Source organism: Pygocentrus nattereri, chromosome 3, assembly GCF_015220715.1.
Source record: "Pygocentrus nattereri isolate fPygNat1 chromosome 3, fPygNat1.pri, whole genome shotgun sequence".
Lineage (NCBI taxonomy): Eukaryota > Metazoa > Chordata > Actinopteri > Characiformes > Serrasalmidae > Pygocentrus > Pygocentrus nattereri.
In genome coordinates this window covers 14,518,753-14,542,217 of record NC_051213.1, presented here as the reverse complement: position 1 = coordinate 14,542,217, position 23,465 = coordinate 14,518,753, and the positions used below count along the sequence as shown (strand labels likewise).

General features: G+C 37.8%; 2 protein-coding genes across 2 annotated transcripts in view; both read left to right on the top strand.

Moving 5' to 3' along the window:
• The window catches only part of si:dkey-225n22.4 (collagen alpha-1(XXI) chain), a 58,787-nt gene extending 44,429 nt beyond the window's left edge, over window positions 1-14,358 (top strand). Inside the window, exons 18-28 of the mRNA XM_017703869.1 lie at window positions 3,570-3,623; window positions 3,865-3,918; window positions 4,166-4,237; window positions 5,561-5,596; window positions 6,859-6,903; window positions 7,761-7,793; window positions 10,776-10,922; window positions 11,281-11,335; window positions 12,100-12,291; window positions 12,425-12,502; window positions 13,341-14,358. Of these exons, the coding sequence (XP_017559358.1) occupies window positions 3,570-3,623; window positions 3,865-3,918; window positions 4,166-4,237; window positions 5,561-5,596; window positions 6,859-6,903; window positions 7,761-7,793; window positions 10,776-10,922; window positions 11,281-11,335; window positions 12,100-12,291; window positions 12,425-12,502; window positions 13,341-13,531 (957 nt within the window). The 3' untranslated portion in view covers window positions 13,532-14,358. The remainder of the gene's footprint in view (window positions 1-3,569; window positions 3,624-3,864; window positions 3,919-4,165; window positions 4,238-5,560; window positions 5,597-6,858; window positions 6,904-7,760; window positions 7,794-10,775; window positions 10,923-11,280; window positions 11,336-12,099; window positions 12,292-12,424; window positions 12,503-13,340) is intronic.
• A 1,623-nt stretch (window positions 14,359-15,981) lies between these two features.
• Window positions 15,982-18,732, top strand: ccr12b.2 (chemokine (C-C motif) receptor 12b, tandem duplicate 2). Its single transcript, XM_017703882.2, has 2 exons — window positions 15,982-16,120; window positions 17,185-18,732. Exon 2 carries the CDS (start codon window positions 17,197-17,199, stop codon window positions 18,187-18,189), a length of 993 nt encoding a protein of 330 aa, XP_017559371.1. The 5' UTR covers window positions 15,982-16,120; window positions 17,185-17,196; the 3' UTR covers window positions 18,190-18,732.
• The last annotated feature ends 4,733 nt before the right edge of the window (window positions 18,733-23,465 follow it).

Below are 23,465 nucleotides of genomic sequence, written 5' to 3'. Positions count from 1 at the left end.
TTCACTCCACAAGCAATCACAGCTGTTCTGATGCCAGCTGAGAACCAGTTGTGTCGCTGTTGATTGGGTAGTCTTGGAATATAGCTGTTTTTGCATAGTGGGGTACAGTATTATCAGGACATCACTGCTTCCACACAGAATCTCATGATGATCTGAACCAAAACTTTCCCAAATGTATATTGACACTAGGAAGTTGTAAAATAATATGTGTGTCCAGCGTGATAAACCAAGCTTTAGACTGAGAAAAATCTGTAGCCTCAAGAATGAAGTTATATTAAAATTAATCTGGAATTCAGCTTATTTCAAAAGTGGAGCTTATATTTGAAGTTGGATCATCTAAAAGGCTAATATAAATAGATAATTACAGTCTATTATTAATCATTCTATTCACCTCTTGTGCAAAGAATTCTTGAAATATTGAATAAAATATATATCTTGGCTAATTAAATACACATTGTGTATATGAGTTAGTATGCACTCACTGGGTAATTCTGGCTATGCAAAATGCTGTAGATATATAGTCTTACTTCTTAATTGCTTTACCTTTCTTTTAACCCTGTTCTATCATGGCTGCCTTTAAATTGTAGGTTCTGTATACTTCTAATACAGTTAGCAGATCAATAGTCTGTGACACACATTATTTGAACTTGTTTAAAGTTCGATGAACTCAAAATTTCAAGGCTACTGCTAAAATGACAAATTCTGTCATACAAGCGATATTGTGATTCTTTTATTTATTTATTTTTTCAATTTAGTAAATCATGGTATACAGCCGGAGCCATAAAATGTGTGTCTGATGGGATACCGGCACTGAGATGACACAAATCTCCCACTGCTTGGGAAAATCACTAGGTTGGATGAATACAGCCCTGATGTGTAGATTTTCTTGTAAAGCTTTCATGCTTTCATGCCATATGATTGTCCTCTTTTGGCTGAGATTTGACATTTTTTTTCAGGATGCTTAAGTGCCAGGAGGTTTAAGCTGTCAACAACTACAAACTGACAGATACAGGCTTCTTTAATTCCAGCTAAAAAATGCAGTTTGCTGCAATTTGCAGTCAGAGCTGTGCTTTTTAAAATGTGGGAGTTGCTACAACCCAGCAGTTCAGAGCAAATCCACAGAGCACCTGGAAGTTACTGAGCGCTGTTCCACAATGAGTAAGTTACTCATGTTTTCAGCATGCACGTCAACCGATTAGTGCACAGTTGACACATATTAGCTCTCTACTGACTGTAGCCGCTGTGTTTGATGCTCAGCAAAGCATTTAATCCATGTGCGTGCTGCACTGCAGGGCTAACTGGCACTTCTGATATATTTAACAATATGGTGCTAAAATGGCATGATTTCAGAAAGCAGAGGTTTCTAAGCGGGGGGAGGCATGAAAAAGGGTTCTTGATAAATGATATTTGTATTATGATTATTAATTTATACCATTACATTAGTATTTTACAGTATTATGTTTCATAAACATTTACCTCTAACTCTCTAACTTATCTCTAATTTTATTTTTAATTTTAATGCATAACTAAGATAAACAAAAAAAATGTGATGATTGTGAAGATTCTGCTCACATATACAGACTGATATTCTGACATGACTCTTAATATCATTTAAGTACTTTACAGTCTCACTGATTTCAATTAACTCACAGGGAGAAATTTTAGATGTGTCCAGACTGATAAACAGTGTTGTAAGTTGTAAGGCATTGAGAATGATGTTATGCTAAAATGAGTGTCCAGAATGATTCATATTTACTAGGAATATTAATATTTACTATTAACTAGGAATTTATACAAATATCTACAGCAAATGTTTTGTTGGTGACAAGTTACTAGCTCTTACTTGACTGGTTGCTCGTTACTACTTTATATACAGCGGTTATCTGATTAGTTGAGGTGTTATTATTACAAATAGCAGCACTTTTTTACCTAATAGCTTTATCATTCTGCTGAGCACTGGTCCATTAGTGATTAGTTACCATTACTATGTGTCAATGGTACCAAATACAAACATACAAATGACTTTAATATACAAAACACACTCATTATAAAACTTTCTGTCCTACATATCCCATTAAATAAATGTCCAAAAATTAAATCTACATCTGGATCATTCTATGTCAATTTTTGTGTCCCTAGCGTTTACAGATATATTACACTTTACACAAACATGTTAAGGTTACAATTTATTTCTATTTTAAAATGAAACAATGTTAATTTAACAATTACACTTTCTTCAGCCTCAATTTAGCAATGCTGGTTTTTAAATCACCATATTTTAAAGTGACTATGGAATATTTAAATTAAATTACATAAAGAAAACAAATGACAAATAAATATTATGAAATATATCATGAAAGTTGTTGTCCCCAGGAGTCATGTCACTGGTGTTACCGCATAACAAAAAATATCTTATTTTGAAATAAAAATCACACTGATGACATCACTTGACTTGCTTTTACCTATTTTCTGAGGAGGTATGTAAAAAGCACATGGGAAGTCCACTGCGTCTTTTCAGTTATCAAAGGTTTTCTCATTTAGCTTTTATCTGAAGTCACTGGTGTGACCTAATTTATTCTTAGGTAATTGTGAAAAAACAGAATACAAATGGATTAAATTACATATTTTAGTGGATATTCCATGATTGACGACATGTGGTTTGATGCTCTGTAGCAGCAATTTTGTAAAATGCATTTTTCATCAAAAATGTCACTGGTGTTACCTTTTTTTTTTTTTAAATGTGTGAGGATTGAATGAGGATTGGTGACACCAGTGACCCCTATGGAGAGATAGGAAAGTGGAAGTTTCCGTAGAGTGACCCATCTACAAAAATCAAATCTACATTTTCTCACTCACAAAAGACAGATAACCAACCAGACAACCAAATATATCTTAAAATGTCTGTGTTTAAATTTCACCAAACATAATGGTTTGTAAATGCATATCACCATCATGTTAGCCATAAGCGTCTGGACAGTGCATCAACATGCTTCTCATGTATTTAGCTAAAAGCAGGCAAAATCACATGAAATGACTTACACTAAAGAGAGCGGCTTCAGGCTAAAGGAAGACACTCTGTTCACTACAACATGTGATTTTGTCTAGACCCTTATGACTAACGTGGTAATGATTTGCAATATATGTTGCATGAGAAACATATTGATGCAAATTTCAGATGTTGCCTAGTTGTTGCTTAGTAAAGCTGTAATGAGCCATTTAATTAATGGCTACTGACTGAGGCTGAATAAGAGCATAACAAGTGTCCCCTGTACTGAAATCGTACTGTGTTTATTACTGATGTTCAACAAAAAGCAGCTAAAATAATGAAACAAATATTGGTTTATATTAATGTCAATATTACTGAAACGTTTTGAATGGCAGTGTAAGAAAACTCTCTACAAATACTTGAATTCAAACGTAGCTTTATGGTCTTCTTGTGCTTTTTGTTTTCAGGCACAATCACCACGGGGGAAGTGATAATGGATGAAGTCAGCAGACCGTGATATCTCTTTTGACCACAGCAGTCACACAGTGTTTAACTTTGTGTCCTATCTGCTTCAACCCCTTAGGGCAATCCAGGCCCCCCGGGACCCCCTGGAGCAGATGGACAAATTGGTCCCAAGGTAAGCACAGTATTAAAATGCATCTTTAGCAATTATGCTAATGCATTGGCTTTCTCCTGTGGGGGTAGCTATATGAAGATTACATTTATTCTGTTCCAGGAATTGTATTCTTATCAACTAGATACCAAGAAACAAAAAAGCTTGACAAATAATGTTGCCTGCAGTATAGGAGACATCATGCACAATGCATGTCAAGTGTCTATGTGTGTTTGCTTGTTGAGTCGTGTCTGTGTGCATGCAGGGCAGTGCAGGAGAGCGGGGACTGACTGGTCTTCCAGGTGCACCTGGCCAAAAGGTGAGATTTAACATATTTCAACCTCTGAATTCATATGAATATATGTTTCTTGTGACAAACAGCCAGTTGTGGAATATAATTCAATAAAGTTTAAGATGCTTAAATTGTCTTGAGAGGTGTTTTTCTGTCAGCGTGTTTGATGGAGTAATAATCACTGTTTATTTTTAATCCCAGTGAGGACATTCAGTGCTCATTTCACTCAGTCAGAGAGAAGCCAGCTGATTCAGATATGTTCTAACACTCACAGGGCACACAGGGCAATCCAGGCTTTCCAGGGTTACTGGGTACAATGGGTCTTCCTGGCTTTAAAGGACATAAGGTACATGATCCCAAAAGTTCCTTAAGAGTGGCCTAAACCATCACACTGCAATGTTTTATAGATGTGTCATCAAAAAGTGTGCAGTCAACTTTAGCATTGTGATTTTCCTTCTTGATATGAATACTTAAATTTGAGCAAAATTAAACAATTTTACAAACAAATATTTGTTCCTGAAACTAAACAGGATTGAAGGAGATGTGACTGTTTGCTACTGTAAAACAACAGTGAACAGTGTGTTTCAGGATGTGTTTAAATTAATAAAATTGTCCTCTTATAGCAGAAATAGTCAATTAGCCAATGCATGTTTGTTATCTACATTTTGATTGGACAGCGCTGGAGCTGTGAGGCTAACGTTGCTAACAAACACTAGACGTCAATAGTCACCCAAATATTTTCTGTAAATTCTTCCTCAAAACCTCTCTCAATCCACTAAAACTGCATCTAGATCTTATTTAAGGTTGTGCAGACTCGTCATGTAGTTTAGGACACAGTACAACTTAGTGTGAACTGTAAAAATGAACAGAACGTTGCTGTGTACCTGAATATAGCAGTCAGCTATTTTAAACCAATGACTCTCAAACCAGTCCTTAAAGACCCCCATTTGTTGCTCTAGACCTATGCGTGGTGAATCAAGTTGGAGCAAATACATGGAGTGGCTAGAGGGCTTTGAGGACTGGTTTGAGAAATGCACGTCACACAGGCTTGTAGATGCTGCATATTCCATTAAGCGTGGTGTCTTTTTTATAAATAACTATAATCTTGGTTTATATATAAAGAAACAGCAGAAATTGTGAATCTAGTCTCGCATCTAAATTTAATGACAAATGTTCATGAAAAGAGGAGTCTGATGCTTCAGGGATGATGGAATAAAGCACAACACATGTTGTCTAAAAAGCCTGACTTCTGTGTTTAGCTACGCAGGGAAGTTTTGTGCAGTAAGTCATACTGTGTCCTAAAAAACAACAGTTTTGCCTGACCTTAATGTGGTTTGTGTGGATTGAGAGAAGATTTAAGGATGTATTTATGGAAAAGATTTGGGTGACTGTTGACTTCTAGTGCTATTGCTTGTTAGCAATGTTAGACCAGTGGCTCCAGCACTAAACTAAAGAAGCCACATTTGGATGTTGGACTACATTTTGGGTGAATTTTGTGATTAAAAAAAATTTTTTTTTGCTAAAGCATTTATTTAAGACATTCTGATGGCAGTTAACTAATTATATTTTCAGAATTGATTTCAACATTTTCAGTATTGCCTAAAATACAGACTAAAAGTAGTCTCTTTTGATTCAACATGAGATAAACCAGTATAACTTTGTGTTTCAGGGACATATGGGAGAACCTGGTCCAAAAGGAACTAAGGTATAAGCATTCATCTTCTTTATATTTTGACTTTTGCTTAATTTGTCATTAAAAATAGCGACCTGATGAAGCGTGCTTTTTTGTTCCTAGACAGTTCCTGTGCAATTAATGTTCTGGGGCCTTATTTCAGAAGAGGTCAAATATGATTTCCACAAATTTATATTACAGAAGAAAATCTTATTTTACAGCATCTTATCTCAAGTTAAGAAATCTTACCCTGCTCGATCAATGTCGACAATCAACTGTCATGTCTGTTATCTAGCAACTGACCATGCTGACAGCAGAAATGTAAACGCGTAGCTAATAAAAATGATCAAGTTAACTAGGTTAGTTAAAAAGTCAGCTAGCTCTCGGTACTGATATAAAAAAGGTCAAAAAACAAAACTAAAGTGTGATAAACGTTACTGAAAAAATATTGTGACAGCACTTCGTACTGTTTACCAGAGTCGCTGCTCTCCAGTTTCAGTTCCTCAAAGACTTTAGCCGAGCGCACTAACGCTGTTCCTCCTGATAAACGGACATGCGTTCAGCTCTGTCTCCTCATTATTCACCACCATCACTGTAATATTTCATCAGACGAGTTTTCATCAAGATTAACACACAAAGGAAATAAGAGGGGATGGTGGAGATCGTGTCTGCAGTGTTTTTTTTTAAACGCTGTTAGAAAAAATCCCTCAAAAAGTCTTAAGCACCATTTTCAGTGTAGATTAATCTAACATCATTATGCTTGTTACAGTGAACTGTGCTGCCTGACACTGCATAAAACAATAGAAAATGGTTAAAACAGAAGTTATGGCAGAATTTACGAAATTTTGTGTAGTTAGGGTGTTTCTGCAACACTGCTTTCTTATCTGGAGTTAATGGAATAGATTAAAAACTTAAGAACTGTTATTCTATAAAAACATCTGTCCTAAATTCAGCCCTAACTGTAGTTGTCATGGTGACTAAACATAAGATTTCAGAGTTAAGAACTTTCTGTAATACGGCCCCTGAGAGTTTAGATATCCTTGATATACTGCCAGAGAATCATAAAAAAATCTTGTACTAAAACAGAGCTGCCACAAGATGACTTATGTGCCTTCACTTAAACAGCCTCTAAGGCTGGTACTAACTTAAATCTGCACAGTATGCCCCAACTAAACTCCAGCACGCTCTTCTAAAGGTAACTCTGAGCCTCAGGTTTCTTTTAGGCATTAAATGCTAATGATAACCTTTTAGCTTCTGAGACCCCCTAACAGAGACCACCCTTCATCATCTTTCAGGGAGAAGGAGGTAGCGAGGGAGCTCCTGGGGTTCCTGGCTCACCGGTAAGTGGATATACACCATCTGTCCACCAGGTGGCAGCGCATCAGCAGTTTGTGTAGTGACAGGACCAAGACAATATAACTGAGAAGCAGTAGGCCTGCATTTGGATCTTGAAGGGGTTTGAGGCCACAGCGCACCTACTGCAGTTTGGCAAATGCCCTCAGCACAAATGTATTAACAGCCATTCTATGGAAAAGAAAACACAGGATGTGATTCAGATCACCTAGAGTACTTCGAGGTGGTCTCACTAATGACAGATGTGAGTGATTAAAGCAGGAAAAGAAATTAAACTACTAGACCCCCTCCCCCCCTTGAATAGCCCATGAAAGGCAAATGTGCTGAGGTTCATGACAGAAATAAAGGAACTGAAAAGGATATGCTGATATTCTGTACAACAGCAAAGCCTACATGTTGAAAATGGAGAGGTTTGTCTCAATATGATATTGTGCAGTTATCTTGTAACCAGTGGTTGGTAACAGCTGGCAGACAAATGTGATACATGTCTGCATTGCATGCAGTGTGTTCCTGCAGGAGACTGTCTGGAGAAGACAAATAATTGATGCATATCTTTCTGCTTGGATCATTAGAAAATTACCTTGGGTGGTCTAAAATAGAAGACTCCGAACTAGGTCCTGACCAGAAATAGGCATTAAGCAATGTATTCAGCGCTGAAGTACTGCAGCCAACTGGCAGTTGCGGCTTTTGTGCACAGCTTGATTCTTGTTCGTTATGAAGCTCCACTTCTGCCTTCTTTCTCCTCTCACTGTGAACAGGAAGTGTTTTTTTAATAAGGGGGACTTTTCCCTTTGATATTAGTGTGAAAAGTTTTAACGGGCGTCTCTTTCTCTCCCTTTACCAGGGTGAAGCTGGACCCAAGGGAAGCAAAGGAGAGGTTTGTAGAATTAGACTCCCGAGTTACATTTAATCTGTTCGGCCTCATTTTACGCAGGAAACGAGATCATCTCCTCCCGCTGAACAAACAAGAAAGAATGAAACCTTTCAAAGTTGTGACAGACATGTCCACAGGGTGTTTACATTTGACAGGTTGACAGTTATCGAGCCAAGCGAGCTTCAGCTGGAGCACAGGCAGCGTGGAAGGGACCACAGCCGCCAGTGCCATCCCATCACTTACACTGACACTTCAAGAAATCATGCAGAGCACGCTGGACTTATTTGTTAGGTTTTACAGCACTGGTGAGGAAGAGGGGTCTCTTAACTAGGCGCTCTTTAAGCCTAGTCTTAGACTAAAAAGAAATGTAAATGGAGAATATTCACTGACTAGTAATTTGGATGAGACCAATAGGTTAGAGAAAACTGGCCTCAGAGGCTCTTTGAACCTATCATTTTATTCCAAGAGATGCCTCAATGCCTCAGTACTAGAATACTGATAGATGCTTTCATATTTGACAAGACAGGAACGGATAAGCGAGAGAATAGGTCCAGCATTCATAGAAAGGTGCACCACAGTGCAACAAAAAAATATCTCCCTATTCAAACAACATTCATAACCCTATTCAAGCTGGATTAGTATAAGCTGAGAATTATAGTGTCGTGTCTTGATGTCTGTGATTTGAGCCCTGTTAAAAACAAAATGTTAGAAACATTTTAGGTCCTGCCTTTTGCTTCCACGTCCATCAAACTTTCATTGCAGGCTACACGGTAGCATCTGTAGCACTCAGACATACGAAGAAAAGGTTAAAAGCACAGAGAGGTGAACATTTGAAAAATGTTTCATTAAAAAATAAAGTGCAAGGTGTTTGCTGTTGACATACATGTTTGAGAACTGAGAATATATAAATGTAGGCCAATTGAAAGCAAATGAAAACGGAATCTGAACACATATGTACATTAATCAAACCAGGGATATTGTTTAATCACTCAGTGTTAAAGCGGCAGGTTTTCATGTCTAATAAGGAGGAGGTTTTTGTGACAGAAGCTTCCCCTTCAGATGAACTGGCATATGTACAAGTAACTTTATCTTTTCACACAATGTTGTCATCAGAATTATGAGTGCTGTATGGTCCTGTTTAATTTGATTGATTTATCAGGTGAACTGTTGGCAGTAAAGGTTAGAGAAGCTAGTTAACTAGTTGACCTTAACATCACTGTAGAGTCATCATTAGACATATTATTTATATTTTTTATTTTATATTTTATTTATTTCCTTTTATTGAACTTTGATGACATCATCTTCTTGAGGTGCATGCTTAAAGTAATGTTTCTCGTCATGTGACCAACCATACCACCTGCATAGAAATATTCAAATGTAATCAAGACAACTTAGAATTTACTTTATTGTTCATTGTTTAGTAGAAAACACAATAACAACTTTATTTTCAAGCGGTAGTGACCAGTGGGATAATAGTAGTATATCAATAATAGTAGTACTATTCCAATTCACCTCATTGTGTAATCACAAAGCCTGCTAATAGACACTGTTTATATGCTGTGTTGTTATTTTTTGAAGGCGGTATGTGCTGTGCAATGCTGACATGAACATCCAGTGGAACATTTATGAAAATTTGGGAAATGACACAGATCCCAGCCAGAAAAAATCTGACAAATTACATTACAGAAACTCCTCTGTTAAAACTAATCCAGCTCAAGTAGCGCTAACGCTTTATAATTACTTATACGAAAGCCGTCTCTGTTTATGTCCTAGACATAGAATGAGAAGTTCTGATCCTTTTCATCCTTGAGGGCCACAGCTCTGCACAGTTGAATGTTTTCCTCAGTCTGAAGGCTGAAGTATGCTTCTGCAAGTCTGCACGTCTACAAATAGAATAAAATAAAATGTAGAATAAAATGTGCCATAACTTTTGAACAGGCCACATTTGATCTTGGATTGTTTTTTTCCACTTTGTTACATTAAGCAAATATACAGTAATATTGCATTAAAATGTGCAGGGGTGTGTTCTCTGTAGAGGATGTGCAACTTATTTTCACTTTGAAAATCAACAAAGCCTAATTTGATGGGGAAACCTGCCTAAGACTATGTGTGCAGGTAAATGTGTGTAGATGTTCGATTTACCCACATACTGTCACATAATGTGAATGTGTGCACTGTAGTAGTGTCCAAACCAACTCTCCAAAAATATGTTATATTCATAATAAATGAAATTCATAAAAATATTCATTGTTTTATAGTACTTTGAAAGTGAATTATATAAATACTTGTTGCACGTTTTCTGACATCTTCAGTAGTTCCAGCATGGGGGCAGTGATGGGCTGGAGGTTAGGGAACCAGCCTCGTAACCGGAAGGTTTCGATCCCCAGAGCCGACAGCACATGACTGAGGTGTCCTTGAGCAAGATACCTTACCCCCAACTGCTCCCTGGGCGCTGTGGATTGGGCTGCCCATCGCTCCTGGCAAGTGTGCTCACTGCCCCCTAGTGTGTGTGTGCTCACTAGAGTGTATGTGGTGTTTCACTTCACAGATGAGTTAAATGCAGAGGTGAAATTTCCCTGTTGTGGGACTAATAAGGATCTCTTAATGGATTGAGTATTGTTTAGCTCTTGCTCAGCCCCAGTGTGCCCAGATAGCCAATCAGCGTTTGCCAGACTCAGTAAACATGTAGTTGAGATTTTTGACCTGAGCATGTCTGCGAGCCTCTGTGAGCTACACTTGCCCATGAATCACGCTTCTCAAAACAGACATGCTAATGTGCATCTATGAAGAAGCAAAAATCAGCCGTGACACCCATTGCACTTAATCAAGGGCTTGATAATGAGATAACTAACTGATGGGTCGAATAAGGTGTGATCATTGTGGCTCTGGATTAGAGCTGCTCATCCCTATTACAGAATGTATTCATCAGATCTCTGTTAAAATCTTAGCCTCACTGTAGCACCACTGCTCTTCTCTGCTGCCCAGAGAGGTGTATCAGGAGAGCCTGGGACTAGAGGTCTTGATGGGAAGAAAGGGGACACCGGACATATAGGAATAACTGGGCCACGTGGTACTCCTGGTCAAGATGGGTTACCAGGGCTACCTGGTGTTCCAGGTTATCCTGGGAAACCTGTGAGTATTCCAGTTTTCAGCTGTCACAATATCTGTTTATGATGATTTGTAAAATACAATATTAATGTAACCAAAGTGTCAAAGGCATAATTCTAGCAAAGCTAGCAAGTATGTTGAATAAGTAATAGCTGACAACTTGCTTTTCCAGAAATTGATATGCCACCTTCTGTTTTAAGTTGCCAATATTGTGTAAGATGTCAGCATAATTGGACGGTCTTCCATACTTTTCATTGCAAATGCCTAGAACTGAAATCGGAAGATTACACAGAACAGCTTCAGAAAATTGCAGTAGAATAAAATTAAACTGTATCAAAAAGAAGAAATGTAAGTTCTGTGAACTGCTCAATCTGTGTTTCAGGGGAAGTCTCCTTCTGATGAGCACTTGATAAAGCTCTGCGGAGATGTGCTGAGACGTAAGTAACTAAGCTTTGCATTGCAGTTCTGTTGTAGCTAACAAACCAAGGATGTAGCAGAAGAAAGACATTTAAGAGATAAAAAAAGCTCTGCTGAAATAACTATGACATAATCACGTCATGGCTGGAGTCATAAGAAGACAGATTCTGCCAGGTTACATAATAGTGCCATATTGCCTTTGCTGGCAGTTATAATGACAGATATCATAATATTTGATGTGAAGAAGGCCAACTGGAGAAGAATAAATATGCTGTTATGACATCAAACATGACATCTACCATGATAGTTACCTGTATTGGCAATAGACAGAGTTATATTACTTGAGATAATCTGTCATGACAGCATATGCCATCTGCCATGACATGTTTATGGTAGGGTTATGACAGTGTTATGTAGTAAGGTTCAAGTAAAAAGTTACTGATATGGGTATATATGTCAAATCCCTGTGAATAATGATGAAAAACAGCAGGAGAATACAAATTCATAATTGGTTATACTTTTCCATGACATATGTTAATCTACACTTCAGTTATTCCCATGGCTATATAACTTTTATGTTGGTTTTATTCAGTTACCAAATAATTTATAGCAGTTCCTGATCAGCAGATTAAGGGTTTTAGTCATGCAAAATGAACCCTATTGTTGCTTCTCATGTGATTTGGTAAGATTGATCAAAACGTTCTCACTCTCAAAGTTTTATCTTACAAATGCTACGATCCACACCTGTAAATGTGGTTCTCTATGCTGTGCCCATCTCTCTCAGATCAGCTGGCCCAGCTGCTGCAGACGATGCTTCCTCAGAGCTGTGAGCCTTGTGAAACAGTGAAAGGACCTCCGGGACAGCCCGGAGCTCCGGGACCTAAAGGCTCCACTGGGCCTCCAGGCTACCCGGGCAGGACAGGCTCTCAGGGTTATCCAGGTTCGCCTGGCTTGCAGGGGCCTCCAGGGGTCAAAGGTAACAGAGGTCTACTATTTCTCTGTCCTCTGACACATATGGTTAAGAGCTTGTAGAGGGGAAAAAGGTAGACAGCATGGTAATGCACACATGCTCATCCTGTGTAAATAAAATGTGATGTAACTTTCTTTAGGCGACATAGGACCGAGGGGGTTTAAAGGCAACAAAGGCGAAGGCAGGCCAGGACAGCCTGGGCCTTCTGGACAAACAGGTGAGAGATCAGCTCAGTTCAGGCATGCAGTAGCCTTGCATTTGCTTCACCATCAAGATTTGCTTACAAGAAGAACTGACAGCATCTAGTTGGCTTTAGGTATGCTTCTGTAATGTCTCATAGTACTCAATATCAATAATAATAAAAACAATATGCTCTATTCACTATTCTGTGCAAAAGTCAGAAACCAACCTTTTGTTTATTTAATTTTCGAGTCAAAACAGCCACAAGTTATTAATTTTTCAGGAGATATTTCTGAGGATATTAGATATAAAACAATCCACTTGCATATGGAAGGGGAAATCAAAGGAAAGTAGGTGAGAAATCAGGAGTTTCCAAAAATGGAGTTCAGAAATTAAATGATAAAAGATATTAAAAGATATAGAACAACTGTACAAGATCTGGTAGTCCATCAAAACCATCTCCATCAGATAAGCAGCACTTAAAGTTTTCATCTTTGAAAGAGAGGAGAAAATCAAGCTCTCTTCTGAACAAAAAGCCACAAACCACAAATCCTGTCAACACTATGAGTCTGACAGGATGTGTAGATATCAAGAAGCTGTTGATGAGAAACAAAGGTCAAATACAGAACCTTTTGAAAAGAATAAGGAACTTGCCATTTTGACTGGAAATGAAATAAATAAAGGGTGATTTTTTCACATTACTGTACAGTGTCCTGCACAAACCTAAAGATGCTTTATATCAAAAAAGAAAGGACAGAAAAAAATAAATGAGATATGGAGAAAGAGAGACAGAGAAAGAGTAGTAAAAACACTAAACAAAGCTCTGCAAAAGTGTGTTGGGTCATGTCAGTCACACTCTCCTCTGGCGACAACAGGCATCCAGGGTCCGCGTGGCAGTGATGGAATCGGACTGCCAGGTCCTCCGGGAATGCCAGGGAAATCTGGCTCTCCGGGCATTCCAGGCAAACGAGGCGCCCCAGGGCCAACTGGAGTGTGTGACATGTCCATCTGCTACCAGGCTTACAACCTCAGGGATGACCGCTACAGCAAAGGACCCAACTTCTGACACACAACTCATGGACTTCTTATGACAAGCACCTCAGAGTGCTGATAAAGGGTTAGTTCCCTTCGATCGCTTTAACAGTATTCAATAGGATCATTATGAAAGGTGGAAACTGATCCTAGATCAGTACTCTTGGTACTCTTGGAAACATTTACCCCTAGAACCTCACTCTTAAAAATAAAGGTACCAAAAAGGAGAACTAAGTTAAGTGATACTTTTTTTTTTTAAGGATGGATGTTTTTACATGAGATGTGAGAATGAGAAGATACAAAGTATATAGGACCTCCACATGATCAAAGGTTCTATACTAATTAACAGTTTTCCGAAGAACTGCACAAGCTGAGAACCATTTAACAACCATTGTTTTTAAGAGAAACAGGTGACCAGAAAAAACTGGAGATGCAGTCCAGTGCAGCTGCAGCCGAGTGAGCAGGCTATAATCAGTGGACTGAAGTAGAAGGCATTGCAATTAGAAATAATAATCATTCCAGAATGGACACTGAGGTGTGGTCACTTACCTGTGAAATGAGTTTAATGCAACAATGCAAGACGATTCAAGTTTTTGGGGAAAAAAAAAAGGGGAATTTTGAATGGGCTGCTTTTGAAGACAGGATTAGACAATCGTTGTTGTTCTTTGTTAACTATTTTAAGAGAAATTAAGATACTGGTGGTGTTGATTAAATAATTGATGGGTTTTATATGAGCTCTGTTTGCCTTTTCTTTAATGTTCAAAGAGAAATCGACGGACTCGCGTACATATTTGCACTGCCTGAGGGAAGCTACCTCCATGCTGGACATACGTTCTACAAGAATATAGAGCGCTTTATACTAACAGTGTTGAATCATTCACAAAATTATTATGTATATTCCAGTTGTGGTTATGTTTCTGCTTAAATCCACATGCTGTTCTTTGGTAGTTTATACATCATATTGTAGGCTTATAGGTCCAAATGTGTTACAATTATGACCAATGTAATCAATACCATGGAATGTTTTCCATAACATTACTGTAGAGCAGTGTTCTTAAAGCTACATGACACCTATATAAAGCCTTCATGACAACTAATATATGCCTTTATAAAGCTGAAAAGCTGAAATTAATAAGCCTTTATGACAATAATTGCTTGTTGGAATAAGACTATAAATGTGTATGTAGGTCTATGTCAGTTGTCATGAAGGGTTTATGTAGGTGTCATGTTGCTCTCCAGTAAAGTGTTGCCATGTTTTCTTCTACATTCTAAGATTTAAAGCAGTGAAGTTTTTTTTTTTTAACAATATGCAGCCATTCTGAAAGTCCCAAAGAAAACGGTCAGTGCACTAAATGCATTTCTGCTCTTCCAGCATACCAATGAAAACTCAGCATCTCATCACTGGAAAACTGTTAGCAAGTAAAAAGTACAATTTGTATTTATAGACACATTTATATTTAAAACAGGTTGAAGTGTGGAGGCCATGGCTGTAATTTCTGCTGTCCAACGTAGATGTCAGTCACTATTCAGCTGCTATATTCTATAAATATTAATGCCACGATAATGCTTAAAAAACATCTGTAGCAGCTTATTATTTCAGCTGTAGTGTAGATGAGAGTTTCAGTGCACTTCCAGTAACAAGGATGTTACGGATGTAACTTTCAGATAAATTAATCTGAAAATGTTGAATTATTTTACGTTTTAAATTAAACAACCAATTCTAAAGGCTTCTTAATAGTGTGGTTGAAGAAATGCGTGGCTAACCCATCTTGCTCCCATTCCCCAAGTCTCTCCTGCAAAACTGTTTTATAATCTTTACATAAAAATAACTAAACAGATGAATCTAACGAATAAATGAATTAAACTGTGAACTGGCTCCAACACCTTTGGCCAGAACAATATCTTCTTTGTAAACAAACACATACATCTTCTCCACACTCAGAAATGGTGCTTTAATTTCTTGTTGTTTTATTGATGCATTAAGTTTATTGTATGTACTTATCTTTAGTTTAAACTTCTAAATGCTTTGTACTATGTTTAACTGATCAGAGCCAATGGAAACAATACATGGAGTTAGTATTGTCAACATCTGTTTTGCTTTTGTCCTGCAGTTTCTCTCACATCTAAGTAGTTTTCAAATATGTAAGCTGGAGTTTTCATACTTCAATGTTGTGTGATGATATTTTAGCCGCTTTCACATCTGGGCATTGTTAATGGATTGATTAAAACATATTTAACTCTCATTAGCTGTCTGTATGTCCCTTGTATGTCTCAATGATAGATTTTGGTCTTTAGATCCCTTGACGTGAGACTAGATCAAATGCTTTTAGATCACAGACTCAGATGCGTTCCAGTTATCATCTTCCTACCTCTTCTTTTGGTCCTTCCTGTACTACAGAAATTCTTCTGAGACAGGGAGGTTGTATGAAATGTTAAGAAAGAAGTGACAGATAAAAAACTTGTGAAAGAAGGAACTAAAGACTGATACAGTGGATGACTCAAGAATTCGCAACACAAACAAATACTCATGCAGACTTCTTCCACTGACATTCCGTTCTGACCTGTCCCTTTAGTCACTCTTGTCCTTGAGCAAACAACAGGAGACTCTGAAAACGGCTTTTCTGTAAGTATTATCTCTGTTTTGAGTGCAATTTTCTGTACTGCATGCTATGATTGTTACCAGTAATGGACTTTTTTATGAAAAGTTTATGAAACTAGGGGCACTTTTATAAATCCCACTGGTAGATTTAAGGGTGTATGTTAACATTTTTTATATGAAACATCAAAAATATGGTCACACTTTACTGAAGGTTGTTTATAAGGCTACAGGACACCTACATACACATATAGTGTTGGATTAAAGGCTTATTAGAACAAGTGCCAGTTTTCATAAGACGAGATGTGATAATACATTAGCAGCCATTATGACAACTGATGCTTGTTAGAATAAGCCTTTATAAATGTTTGTCATTTGTCATGAACACCTTTTGTAGGAGTCATGCGGTCTTATGGATGCTGACTTTCAATAAAGTGTTGCCCAAAATATTTTATTAGTGGCATAACACATTTTGAAATGTAAAATTGTTGCTGAATGTAATGAGTACAAAGTAATTTATGAAGCATATTTTGGATCAAAATACATGTTTAGCCATGTCCCAAAACCAAAAGGAAGTCACTGCGCTACAAAATTATATCTGCCTTACAAACATGTTAAATCCTCTCTCTCTCTCTCTCTCTCTCTCCCTCTCTCTCTCTCTCTCTCTCTCTCTCTCTATATATATATATATATATATATATATATATATATAGATATATTAGTTTTCCCACACAATTAATTGGGCTAAAATCTCTGCATTGAAAGTAGCTTTGTTTGGCTTTGTGGGATGGACATATTTGTTATATTTGTTATTGTTGTAAATATATATATATATATTTTTTTTAATTAATACTGTTACTTTGTCATATTTTTAACAAATACGTTCATCCCACAAAGCCAAACAAAGCTACTTTCAATGCAGAGATTTTAGCCCAATTAATTGTGTGGGAAAACTAATCTAGGTGTCTAAGTAAATATCCTTTCATACCCAATGCTTTCAATGTAATATGGTCTATTTTAAAATAGAACAAAAAAACGTAATGTAAAAAATTCTCATTTTTTTAGTTAATCATGAAAACTCTGCTTGACAGGTTGTGTGCAAAATGGAGGATCATGATCATGAAACATCGTCTCAGCCTTTACTCTATGAATATGATAGCTCAGTGACGTCAGTGTCTCCGTGCGACATAAACGACGTAACTGAATTCGGTAGAAAGTTTCTTCCACCATTCTATACAGTCATCTTCATCGTCAGCATGCTTGGCAATGGACTAGTGCTGTTTATCATGTATAAGTTTGAAAGGCTCAACACGGTCACTAACATATTCCTCATCAACTTGGTGGTCTCTAACCTGATTTTCACCATCACGCTCCCGTTTCAAGCCGTCTACCATTACTCGGAATGGATATTTGGCTCTGTGATATGCAAAATGGTCGGCAGTGCTTACTTCCTGGGCTTTCACAGCTCTGTCCTCTTCCTCACGCTCATGACCTTTGACCGCTACCTGGCTGTAGTTCACGTCGTGATGGCCACTAAGCAGCGGCGGAGCTGCTACGCCTTCACCACAGCTGCTGTTGTCTGGGGCATCAGTGTCCTTGCTAGCCTGGAAACCTGCATAAATTATGATGTAACAAAAGACCCAATTGTGGGGGACGTCTGTGAAGACAATGGCCCCAAACATAAGGTTCTGGGCACTTACCCTCTGTTTGTTATGTTCTTTATCCTCCCTTTGGTTGTCATCATCTACTGCTACATCAGGATTGCCCTGAGGGTGGTCTCCTCCCGAATGAAGGGCAAACACCGGACTGTTAAGCTCATTTTTGTCATCGTGATGCTCTTCTTCATTTGCTGGACCCCATACAACGTGATATTATTGATGAACGAGGAAACGAGTGACCCTTGTGATAACAGTCTTATTTATCCACAGTACGTCACTCACAACATTGCCCACTTGTACTTCTGTGTCAACCCTGTCTTCTGCACTTTCTTAGGTAAAAAATTCCAAAATCATGTGCGGCAGCTGCTAGTTAATGAGGTTCCTTGTTTAAAGAGCCATCTGAACTTCAGTGGGCAAAGCAGCAGATCGTTCTCTTAAATGAGCTCCTAAAATTTGCATGAGTGATGACGGATGATGAGACATCTCCAGTGTTTGTTTCATATAACACAGTTCTGTATGCTGGAGCATAATGCTTAATGCGACAGTCTAAAGAGTGGAAGTGGTTTAGGGTAGACTATGTAGCCTACCTTAAAAATAAAAGGCTCATCACTGTACATTAGGCAATGTTTATGGTCCCCATACTCATGAAAATTTCACTGGAAAGTATGTATTAACACAAGGTAGATTTAGTATAATGCTATATTTAAATAACATGTCTTTTGTCCAGAGCATTGTAAGTTTAAACTGCATGGGGCTGCAACACAAATAAAAGAGAATAATGTTGTCAGCTACTCTGTTAGTAGAAATGTCTGTTTGCTGGATATAAATGTATTCATGTGTGCACTGATTTGTTGAGCAGTCCAGTAAACTGTAAATGTACTAGTCAGTAGTTAATGGACTATAAAACTATGCTTGGTGATTTCAGTTGTTATATGTTGTATGTGATCACATTTCAAAGATTAAAAAAATTAGGAGTGGTCATTTATTGTGTGTTTTTTTGGAGAGTTTTTGGAATTGTATGCACTTTGTCTACAACAATAAAAATGTGTACTGTATGTGCTCAGTAGAAGTTAAAGAATTTATGCCTTAGCTTAATTCCACCTGAATCACTAGCATCACTGCTAGGAAGTTAGATATCACATTTCCCCCTGTTAAAAATAACTACCCTAAAGTAGTTGTTCAGAACTTGCTCAGGCCTTTTCATACAGTACATCATTTTAATAAACATATATTTTTACATCATTTAGCATAAAATAAAAACTAAATGCACCATAACTTTTGCACAGGCTACACCCCTAATTTTAAATTCAGCAAATGAACAGTAACTGCACATTAAAATATGCAGAGGTGTTCTCTGTAGAGGATGTGTAAACTTTTTTTCGCTTAGAAAATCAAGATGTAAATTTATCCAGGGTGTCCACACTTTTGCATACAACTGTATAAACATACCAGGAAACGCCAACAAAAAACACCAGGGAGTAATTACTAGGTGGGGTTCCACACAAGACACAGGCGTCTGGGGGATGACACAAGATGACACAAGAGCTAAGGCGGAGGAGAAAACTGGCTCAATCTCAAATTCCTCCCTGTATAGTGCACTGAGTAGGTCATGAAACTATAGCTTCCCAAATAGTGCACTAAGTGTTAGACAAGAACATGTGCAGCTTATAGCTGAATCTGCATGGCTATATATTAGACATCTAATGCAGTGTTTGGGTGTAGCAGCCATTACTGTATGACCTACATAGTGTAATGCATAGGGAGTAGGAAGCCATTTGAGATTCAGCCCGAAAACAAACATGAGCACAAGGCTGGAGATATGAGGGAAGGTAAACAAGAAGGGAAAACAAAAACAAGGGCAAGACAGGACAGGATGTTACAGTCATATTGTTGAACAAATGCAGTAGCTCCATTCCACTGTTACTGCATATTTGCTCTAAATCTCTGTCCCATTCCACTTAAAGTAACAGTAAATTTGTCTTGTCAGAATTTGAGAAGCTGACAGCTTTATAGTGGTTTGTTAGCTTGGGGGACTGGTGGATGTCATCCAGAATTAACAGAATGCTGTATTTGCACAAAGCATAATAGCACAGTTATTCCGGTGAATTGCAAAAGTTATTTTAATTTATTCATGTATTAATAAAAAAAAAAAAAACAATATTGAATGCCATGGCCACACAATGTTCCAGTACTGTTTTATTTGCCTTTGTTTCCTTCTTAAAATGAAAATTCATACATTCAAACATCTTAGGCATCTTTCGTATTTGTTTAAAAAGGCCAATCATTAATATAAACAGAAATAATTAACATTGTAATTTTATGTCTGTGATTGTGTTAGCTGAACCATTTCCAAAGCTCTTCTTGAGCAAGCACAATATTTACATACCATGCAAGTTTATCAATCCTTCATTAAATTAAATCAAATGAGGAGCTAGTGGGCTTTTTAAATGCATATAATGACTGGAGTGAAGTGTGAAGTTGCCAAGCTCGAATTCATTTAACTGTATTCCTCTAATAACAGCATTAATAACTTTAAAACAAAACAAAATCACATTCTGTTTAACTGAATTTATGTCTTAAATTATTGACATAAGCCTGTGGCGCAGTACTGTATTTTTCCAGTCAGTGTATCTGACCTATTTCCTGTGTGGCCAGTGGCTTCAAGTGCCAAATCATGGCATCTAGCAAACCACCACAAAACAGACGACACGCAAACATTTCCTCCTGTCTGTCTAGCACGCTTGTAACACTGTTGCTGTGAGAATGCGTTAATGCGATTAGTAGTGTGCTTCTGGGGGCCAGGGTGCACACTGTAGTCCCTGATTGCATTCAGGACCTGAGGGCTTCTCAGCCCGCTTGTGAGAACCGCCCTCTTCAGCGGGGGAGTGCGAGCCCATGGGCACAAAGCACTGTGGAAACCTAGTGCAGAGAAAAGCGGAAGTGAGACTGAGTCATGGACCAAAACATAAGAGCATTGGTCGATGACGCACAGTCGTGCAATGTGTAAAGAGGAGTGCAGTGGTTAGCTAAGAGCAATCCTAAGAAGAAGGGAGAAAAAAGACGGGTTATCTGGTCCTTCACATTATTGAGGCATGTGATGCAATACATTTGAAGTGGTTCTGAGTTGTATAGGAGTTAATTACAGGAGCTTTCTTCCTATTAAATAAATAAAACTATGCTCTTCCCTTAGGCCCATGCCACTTAGAAAGGGTTCTCACAGGAGTGGCACTGGTTTGCTGAAAGGGAAGGGCTTTCAGTTTGTGCTTTAACTATATGCAACTGGGTTTGGAAATGTTTCTATAAGCACTGATCAGCACTGACCATGCTGTTTTATCAAAACTATGTATCTCAATTATTTCTATCATCATTATTCTTTTTTACATCATGCCAATGCAGCAAGAGCACTTGCTCTTCACACTGTGTGACCATTCAGGATGAATGAACCAATAGAAGTGCTCCAAAATAACTTTAAATAAAATCTCATTACATTTTTTGAAATGTTTTTTTTTTTTAACTTTCTGCATGATGAAGTTGTTACGATGTAAATAAGGCTATTCAGTGTGGTTTGATATAAATTGCTTTGTTCTAGATAAACTTTCCAACTGTGGTTGATAGGTGGTGAGAGGAAACCAGATGTCCGAAGTGAAGAAACCTCACTGAAAGCTAGTACGAATATAGTGGTTATGAATACACTGCTTGATGTCTCAGACATAGTTTTAGGATAAGATTAGAATTAAGATCTTAGATTAGCACTGAACTTTTCAGATGTCTGGTTCCTTTCCCCATCACTGCAAACAATTCTGACTCTGTCCATTTATTTACATAAACATTTAGGAAAAACTGGGAAAAAATTGGGATTCTCTTTTAAGAGTCCCCCTAGGCAGCACTACTGTCTGAGACCGAGCAAACAGCGATGAAGGTTTTGAAACCCAAACTGACCCCCAAAATCTATTCACAGGGCAAGGCTGGTCTAAGCCTTGGTGAAAATGGATATCTCATAATGGGGAAGGGAATATAAATCACAATTACTATAAATGCAGACCCAAAGAGCACGTGTCCAGTCTAAGGGCAAAAGACATGTATAAATGTTAAGATATCTGAATTCTGTATGTATTATACTTTATGAGAAGGTTTAGCTGCAGGACCAGGACAACCCAACCAAAATAAATACTAAATAAATAGGCTTATGTTCTCCACTTAAACTGTTCATATGCTGAACCCTAAGGCCCATGTTAGAATTGTTTGCAGTGATGGGAAAAGGAACCAGACGTCTGAAATGTTTAGTGCTAATCTAATAATCTCTGGGAAAAACAGAGAACATATATTTAAAAGAAAATTGCACAACTGAGGTGGAGAGACTGCCTGGACAGGGCACTGCCTGAAATCCCTTCCCTTTACAATCTAATGTGCTCTAAAGCCCCATCTCTACCTTCCGTTTCCAATGACAAAGATTTAGAAATCCCTACAAACACCCCATCTCCTCCCACAGTAAAAGAATGGTCTGCCCACTTCTAGCTCCAGGCTGCCCAGAACCCCAGCCCAAATTTTCAGACATCTCTCCCCTCCCTCAGTCAGACTCCCCTCATACTACCAACTACACTACTCGCAAACAATAATCTAACCATTTTCAGTATTTAGTGTGTCCACTTTTGCCTCTGCTTCTGTTCTTTTCAGGATACTCACTTTCAATTACTCCAAGAAATCTGCAGGGATATTTTTCCACACCTTCAAAGTGCAGTCTCAGAAGTTGAATTTTCCACTTCTTATAGTCATCCTGAACACATTTGTTGTTGTGGGAACATTAGCAGCTTCTTTGTTTGATTTGAATTTTTTTCTTCTTCTTTTTTTTGGTCAATTTTGTTTTTCAGTAACAGCTTCGTGACAGCTACAGACTTTCGTTTCCCGGCTGTTTCAGACTCAGTGTTGAGTTGTCTTCTCACAGTTGAAGCATGGACAGAAACATGGACAGAAGGATTTTTTATCAGTTCTGAAGCAAAAATGGAGCTTGAGTTTCTCCTCTTTCTCAAAGATAAGAGCTTTAAGTGCTGTTTTTCTGAGGGTGATAAGATGCTGGTCTGCTAGGTCTTGCATGGTTGTTAGCAGTCCCATTTTTTTCTTTATCTTTTTAGATTTTTAAAGCTATAATAAGTAATGATATATTTCTGCCTTAAATCAATTTACGTCTTGTCCAGAAAACTAGACTCCTTAATACTAAAGTAAGGACAAAGCAAGAATCACTGAAGTCCATGCCATTCAAAAACATACAATAACATGAATTCACACATTCATTCCATTATACCAACAGATGAATAATGTATGTGACCTCCAAAGCCCTATGAATCAACCCCGGCACAGTTTTCCAAAAACATAATGCATCTTTCTCATCATTCTTGATCTTCCTGTGTTCTTTGCACAACAGTGCTTTTGGGAAATCAGTCTTGCATTTCATACTGACAGGAATCCTGACTGCAATCATTTTACCGAAGACTGCATTCTTCAGCATGATTATGTCCAAAAAAACGAAAGCAAGCAAGAAAGAAAGAATAAAACTGGAGTAAGGTCATAAAACTTTCTCTCTGATGAAACACAAAAGGAGAGCTCACTTCACCTTAATATATTCCATTCTTATTTTTAATAGAACTGTCAAGCTGTGCTCCTTTGCCCTAAACTTATGAGGAATTTCACTTAATTATGGGATTACACTTGCATGTACC

What these genes read in the sequence shown, in the direction of transcription:
- ccr12b.2 (XM_017703882.2), top strand. Translation starts at nt 17,197, where the DNA reads ATGGAGGATCATGATCATGAAACATCGTCTCAGCCTTTACTCTATGAA.